Below are 7,923 nucleotides of genomic sequence, written 5' to 3' on the forward strand. Positions count from 1 at the left end.
ACGTATATGATAAGCATGTGAACCATCCAAGTATGTGAGCCATATTTCTCCTACACCTAAGTTTTCATATAATTAATTGATTTATCAACCATTAAGCATATTAGACCCAAATTACCAGGCTATAATACTTCTTGCCCTTTAGACCCTTTAATCTAATCCTATATTAAGCCTCCGACGAGTTGCAGATATATATAAAGCTAATCACATAACCTTACGTCGCCGATAGAATGGTCTCCAATCTCAATGCGATTGGATTCTAAAATCACGCCGCTTTTTTAATCTAGAGGAACAGATTAGGGTTTAGTTTATTTCTAACTTAAATTTAGAAGTATTTCGTCCCTGACAGTATGCTATTAAAGAAATAGGTAACTAACTGCTTGCTAACTGCAATATGCTACCTATTGGCAGCAATAGGCTCTATCCAGTGATGCCGCCTGCGAATCTGGCCTCCCGATGGCCAATTGCTGTGCCCACATTGACCAGCCTACTGCTGAGCAGAATTATGCACGTTTAGACATCGCGCTTCAAAGCTTCAGGAAGTGCACTCTCGGATGCCAGAAAAGGACCACCCGACACCGTCACCGTCGGGAATGCGACTAATTAGTTGAAGCAAGCAATCCCTGGCACTAAGCTCCCGGTTTGAAATTTCAGATTGACAAGATAGTGTGCACCATTCAGTTCTGCTCGGCCAAGTTAGCAGTCTGAGTAAGACAGATAAGTAAGCGGGATGTTGAACTTCGGATAGAAACAGCATCAACTAAACTGGGCAGCCACATAAAAGGCCTGTAGCCATTCAAAATCTTCAGGTAAGAAAAGAGAAAGGCAATCTTTCTCAGGAAGATTGTCAAGAGCCCCAGCAGTTGGCAGTGTTGAACTAGTAATGTCCAGCGCCTGCTGCATGTCTCGGTCTTCTAGCAGCATAATGTCGGGGTCCCGATTGTCGACCATAACGTCTCCGCCTTCGAAAGTGCTTGCGTAAAACTCATCAGCCAGGTTTGAGTCCAGAAGCTGCCAGAGCTTAGACGAATGAAACGTGTTGGTCGTGTTTTTGGGCTCGATGCCCCAAAGTTGGCAGCCCGCCGTCGCCTGGAGGCTCTGAAGAATCTCGAGCTGATTTTCTCAGGACTAAACTAAGACGAGGAATGTTTGTCAATGAGACCATAGTGCCGTACCTTATGAGACAGATGAGGCCAAGATGACGATATTTGCTCGAGCAATGCCACAAACTTTCTCACGTCCTCTCGTGCCCTCATTGAAACCCTAGGATCCCTTGCAAACTGGAATATCCATGGTATCGTCGCTACTGCTGCAACTAAATGCCCTACTGATGGATCTTTCAATTGAAAGGGAAGAGTCTCAAAGATGCTCAGGATTCTAAGCACCCATCCCGAGTGGAACAGCGACAGGTCTACTGTTTGCTGTAAAAATGTGCCTGATTGCAGTCTCCCATCCTTGGTAGGCATAACACCAAGGTGGAGGAACGAATGGTTTATGAGCGCTAAAGAGGCGTGGGATGCAATCTGTACGATGAGCCAGGGGTACCAGTACTCCTGCACCTTGCTAAGTTCGGTATGTAGGCGTCCTGAGAGGCCCCGGTTCTTGAGACGGTGGGCCGGGTACAGCTCAGTGTCGAAATCGAGGATCTCAACGTTCAGCTTTGCGTAGGTTGAATCAGATAACCATGGAGTCTCGCGCCTCCCGGAACGGATTTCATGAAGGTAGGAGACAACCTTGGTCCATATCATTAGGGTTCTGATATAGTGTGCATTTATGCCCACGTATTTGGATGGTGCCCTGGAGTCCTCTTGGTCCAGGTCATGACCGTTGTGGAAATTCGAGGGTGGTGTTGGATAACTAGATAGATATTCAGGCGCGGCTTCGAGATCGACGACGGTCAGGCGCTCCGAGACTCCAAATATCCTCTCAAGGATAAAGACGCTCCAATAGCACCTGGAGCTTGCGTCTTGACCAGGTATCCGACATCCCGCGTGTCGTCTCCTTGCTTGCCGAAGAGCCTCGAGTCGCGACGCAGTACCGATGGTCATCCAGGCACGATTGAGCATATTTTGTGAACCTCATGAGCGATTCTATTCCTGCGGCAAAGAAAATACTCACACCTACCCATGACGTCTTTTAGTGCCAGGAGGCACAAAGATTGTACTACATCCAATCGCGGTATACCATCTGCAGCCATCCTCATGACGGTACTTTTTGCCGACTGTGTATCAAGCGCAACAGTCTCAGGGTCCGGATGTCCCGGAAATTCTGGGCTAGAAAGGGGCAAGACCAGTGCCAAAAAGCTCCATACAAGATAGGGTTGCGCATTTGCGGGGACCTCGCGCAGTGTTCCTATATTGAAGAGAGGTAGCGGTTGGATGTGTAGCTTGACTCGGTAGACATCGATGAGATGGTCAAGAATATCAGGAGCCATTCCAAAACTACGATATCAGCCCTAGGGTGCCGGCTGAGGGAGGGTATATACTCACTGCGGGATATCGTTGGGAGTAGAGCCATGGCTGGTGTTGGAGGCAGAGGCTTGCGTGCCAAAATCTATCGAGGACTTATGGTGTTCGACATTAGGCATCGCACTCGAATCAGGACAATGGTGGCTTGAAATTGAGCTTTTGATTGGCTCAGTCAGCCCGCTGGGTATGGCATTTGATAGGATGCCTACTTGAGCATCGAGTAAATGTGGGCGACTTGGCTTTCAAGCCTCCGAAACCGGTTGTCTTGAAGTGATGGCCTAGATAATGGAACTGTCAACGCTGACTAGGGCAAAATGCCTTAAAATCAACGTACCATTTTGTAACTGTATTACAGGTGGCGTCTGTTGGGTATGCTCGGGGCAGATACACGCAAGCAATGTTACGCCGCTGACAGTACGAACATATCGGACGTTCTCCAGGCACCTACACTTCTTCCGACTGTCACCAGTTAGCGAGGGCTTGAAGGACGATGTACAGGCTCACCGGCAGGATTCGCAGGCGCGTCGTTTTCCATGATCTGCAGCTTCCATATTGCAAGCACCGGGGAAAGCGAATGATATGAGATGGTTGAACTCGGAACGAATTGTGTTTTCGCATGACGTGTCCTCGGGGTGGCACTAACTCAGGTCGGTCTCGCAACTCCGTAGTGGGGCTCTCCATCCCACGTGAGTAATTCCTCATCTGCCTTTCTCGATAAGTTTATAAATGCGCCTTGTGACAAAGCCAGACATTTATCGCAGCACCTATGGCAATCCAGTTCATAACTTCACTCATTCAACATTCATCAAAAGTTTCGTGGTCATTATACGCCTTCAGCGTAGACAATGTGGGACGAATCCTATCCTACACCACCGCTGCTAGGCAACCAAGGCATCCCTCGCATTCTAGTCACAGGATCCCTGACGCCGCCTGGTGCGTCCAATTATCTAGTCGGCGTGATCAAACAGCTATCTAATACCGTTATATCCGCGATCCAGCGTACAAAGGCAGATATTATCCATGTGGATGTATCGGCGCCTGGGCCGCGGCCCATTGACGCTCTGCGTAGGGTGGATGGCCTTCTTGTGCTGGGGGGAGCTGATATCGACCCGACCTACTACGGACAGGTGCCCCAAGCTGACAACACGTATGGCATCCATCCCAAAGCCAACAAATTCGAGTTGACAGTTTTGGGAGCTGCCATTGCCGGGGACTTGCCGGTGTTGGGTATCTGTCGTGGCATGCAACTCATCAACATTGCCTATGGCGGAGATATGGTGCAGGATATCGGACCGGGTACGGTTCATAATAGTGACGAGGAGAATGCAGTCATGGTTACCCACCCCGTCTCAATCGAGCCAGAGACGCATCTTCAGACGATTTATGGCGACCGCACCCTGGCAACCGCACCCTAGCAGTCCGTTCCGGACACCATCAAGCGGTAAGCCGCGTGGGGGAAGAACTGCGTGCTGCCGCTTACGCAGAGGATGGTATGGTGGAGGCTATGGAAGGAAGGAATAGAAGCTGGGTGGTCGGCGTATAGTGGCATCCGGAGGATTCCGGTGCACCACAGGAGGATCTTGATTTACTCATTACTGGGTTTTGCCAGAAAGCAAGGATACTGTTGAAGGTAAACTGACCTGATTTAAGCGTTTGATTTTATCCCTCTCGATGTAAAATAGTTTATAATTAATTTAAAAGGCTGTTTTCTATGTACTTCCTTTTTTAATGCAGATATAGTTATTAGTGGATTTAGAATTAAATATAATAAAATATTTTTTTATTAAATAATTAATCTTTAAGTTTAATAATTAAGTATTATAATATTCTTTCTTTTTTAGTTATTTTATAGAGTTATTAATAGTCTAATATAAGTCTTAACTTACTAAAGTTTAGTTTTTATATAAATATACTTATATATTTAGCTAAGGATTTAAATAATTTAATATATTTTTTTAATATATTATTTAATTATTCTTTAAGTATATTAAACTTATCTTTAAATAAGATATAAATAAAAAAGACTTTTAAGTTTATCTTATTTTTTAATATAATTTTAATATAATAATTTATATAATAAGATAATTTAATATTTAATTTCTTTTAAAATAATTCTTTATTAATATTATTCTTTTTTCTTTTTTTTTTCCTTATTATTAGCCTTATATAAGGCTATTAAGCTTTTTAACTTTTCTATAAAGGCTTAAATAATAAAACCCTTATAGCAGGCTATTATTATAATAGTTAGTTTCTAACTATAAATAAACTAAGCCATGCTAGGTTTATTATTAGCAGATTATATAAGGCATATAACTAAGCTTATTAAATTATTATATCTCTTAATAGTAGATTTAATATATATTAGGCTTAATTAATATAAAGAAGTTTTATTAATAGCTAGTAAGCTAAGATCTATAAAAATGCAAATAAATATATTTTATATACTAAGGTAATAATATAGGAGTAATATAATATAAGGTTATTATTAATCCTAGAATAATATAATCCTAGAGTGCTATTAGTCCTATATTAATTAGTCCTTTCCTAGTTGGTTAGAGAGGTAGAGATTTTATAGGGTATATATAATATAACTACTAGGATTATAATATAATCTCTCCTCTCTAATAGTCTTACCCTTAAGGCCTATTATCTTAACTAATATTAGTCTTCTTTTAGTAAGATTTAACTTAAACCTTTTATTATTATATCTTATAATATTTAACTATATATCTAAGTAGTTATCTTATAAAAATTATAAAGTTTAAATACTTATACTTTTTATTAAGTTTACTAATAAAAAAGCTAATATACCTTATACTTATTATTTTTAATTAGGTAAGAAATATCTAATATCTACTAATTCTACTTATTATAATAAGTATATCTAAGCTAAGAAATCTTATAATAATACTTATATTATATCTTCCTATAAGTTATTATATATTATTTTTATTTAATCTTCTTATTAACCTTAGTATTTATAAATTTAATAAAATAAGAAAAGAAACTAAAAAATAATAAAAATAAAGTAAGTAAGGATTTTCTTAAACTTTATAAGGAGACAATAGTATTATAATCTTATTTAGCTTTAGCTACTAGTTATTTATTAAGGATTTATAAAATTTATAATTATATAAAAAAAAAGTATTTTAAGGCTACTTATTATAGTCTTTAGGAAGTAAATTAATAAGATATAATCTTATTTAGTTTAAATGCATATAAAGATATATTACTCTAAGATCTTTAGGTAGATTATATTCCTAATAATATTAATTAATTTGCCTTAGGTTTAGGTAATAATTTTCTTAATACTTTTTTTTTATTTAATATTAGTAAAAGTTTTTTAGGAGTTATTAGGTATTAATAAGGTATTTTAGTAGTTCTTATATATTTTTATTTTCTAAGTAGTTTTTTTATTTTATAAGATATTCTTTTTAACTTTTAATTTTATAGGTATCTCTAATAGCCTTTACTTTATAGACTTTTAATCTTAAGATTTCTTATAGTTTATTATCTATTTTAACTTATATTATATTTACTGCTAATTTAAGTAATAAAATATAAAAAACTAAATAAAGCCTAATCTTTAGTAATAGGTCTAATTTATAATTATTTTCTAAGATTTTTTATAGTATTTTATAAGATCTAATAAATTTATAATCTAATTTATAACTTAGTTAGTTTATTTTAATATTTTTTATAGCTAGGTAAATTATATCTCTCTTTAAAAAGGTTAATCTCTTTAATTATTTTAAGTTATAATAGTTTTTTATATATTTTCTAATAAATTTAAGTTTTATTTTTAGATATTTATATAGGTCTTATATATCTTTACTTTTAATAATAGCTACTAGGTTAATTAACTTTTTTAGTCTTATATTATAATATATATTTAATATAAAGCTAAAGTTAATATAAGCTAGTATAAGCTTTATATTTTTATTATAAGTAGTATTATAAGTAAGTTAGGCTATTAATAGTTTCTTAATTTAATTATTTTATTTATAATTAATATAATACTATAGGTATTATTTAAATACTTAATTTATTTATTTAGTTTATTTATTAACTTATAGTTAAAATACTATTATAAGTTAGTAGTTTAATCTAAGTTATATTATAAGTAATTACTAAAATATTACTATGAATATAAGTCTTCTATTTAAAAGGATTTCTATAGGTAACTTATATATACTAATAATATATTAGTAAAAAATATAAGAAAGTTTTTTTATATCTATTAATTCTCTGTAGGGTAGGTAATAAGAGAACTTTATAAGTTAGTTAATAATAATTATAATACTATTATAGAAGATTTTAGTTAAGGGTTTTTTAAATAAGGGTAGCTTAGTTATAAAGTCTATTATAATTAAGTTTTAAGGTTATTATATTATTAGTAAGGGTTATAGTTATTTATAAGGTTTATATCTTTATATTTTTATTTTTATATATAAATTATATTATTTTATAACCTTTTTAACTTATTCCTTTTTAAAGTATTAATAGCCTAATTCTTAAAGTTATTTTATTATTTTCTTAACTCCTTAGTATCTATATAATAGGTATATATAGATTTTATAAATAAATTCTTATTTTACTTTTTCTTACTTATCTTAGTCTATAAAGGATTATAATAGGTATTTCTATCCCTATGGTTTTTATTTATAGATTAAGTATTTATTTATAATTTATTTAATTTATTTATTTTATCCTAATTTAAAGTACTAAGAGAGATAGCTTATACTGGCTTTTTTAGGTTTCTTATATATATCTTAATAGTGTTCTTTTAGTTATTATATAGAGATATATTTCTTAAATCTAATATAGTATTATTTTTCTTCTTTTATTATTCCTTTATATATTATAGTAATAGTTTTAATAAGTTATATAAATTAATATTCTCTCTTAGAGTTAATTTCTAAGAGTTACTCTTTAGTCTTAATAGTTCTTATATTAAAATTAGGTTATTGGCTAATAATATCTGCTTATTTAGTATTAGTTCTTTTATAATATATTATAATAAAATCAAATTTATATAAGTATTTAATATAATATAATTATTATTAGTTTAGCTTTTATATTATTATAAAATAAGCTATATTCTTATAATTAGTAAAAACTTTTACTAGGTATTTACTTCCTCTAAGGTAGTATTTAAACTCCTTAAAGTAGTTAATAATAGCTAGGAATTCTTTATTATAAATAAGGTAGTTAAGTTCTGCTTTATATATCTTATAAGAATAAAAAGTAATAAGATATAATATATATTATTATCTTTTAATCTTATTTATCCTCTTAAGGCAAAGTTAGAAGTATTAGTTTTAAGTTTAACTTATTAGTCTAGGTTAAATATAACTAAAATAGGTTTATTAGTAATTACTATTTTAAGCTTATTAAAAGCTTCTTATATTTTATTATTCTATTAGAATTATTTATCTTTCTTAGTAATTTCTATAAG

The 7,923-nt window shown here is 33.6% G+C and overlaps 2 protein-coding genes across 2 annotated transcripts; one reads left to right on the top strand and one right to left on the bottom strand.

Moving 5' to 3' along the window:
* Positions 1–753: 753 nt before the first annotated feature.
* FOBCDRAFT_191527 (uncharacterized protein) lies at positions 754–3,059 on the bottom strand (the record flags this gene model as incomplete). Its single annotated transcript, XM_059608710.1, has 7 exons — positions 2,970–3,059; positions 2,800–2,924; positions 2,487–2,743; positions 2,118–2,270; positions 1,527–1,854; positions 1,173–1,277; positions 754–1,110 (listed from the first exon to the last, which is right to left on the bottom strand). Exons 3-7 carry the CDS (start codon positions 2,582–2,584, stop codon positions 754–756), a joined length of 1,041 nt encoding a protein of 346 aa, XP_059466082.1. The 5' UTR covers positions 2,585–2,743; positions 2,800–2,924; positions 2,970–3,059.
* A 124-nt stretch (positions 3,060–3,183) lies between these two features.
* On the top strand, positions 3,184–4,215 carry FOBCDRAFT_233056 (peptidase C26-domain-containing protein). The gene has a single exon (XM_054707292.2). The coding sequence runs from the start codon at positions 3,311–3,313 to the stop codon at positions 3,878–3,880; it is 570 nt and encodes a 189-aa protein (XP_054563267.1). The 5' UTR covers positions 3,184–3,310; the 3' UTR covers positions 3,881–4,215.
* Positions 4,216–7,923: the final 3,708 nt, after the last annotated feature.

This window comes from Fusarium oxysporum, chromosome X (genome assembly GCF_013085055.1).
Source record: "Fusarium oxysporum Fo47 chromosome X, complete sequence".
Lineage (NCBI taxonomy): Eukaryota > Fungi > Ascomycota > Sordariomycetes > Hypocreales > Nectriaceae > Fusarium > Fusarium oxysporum.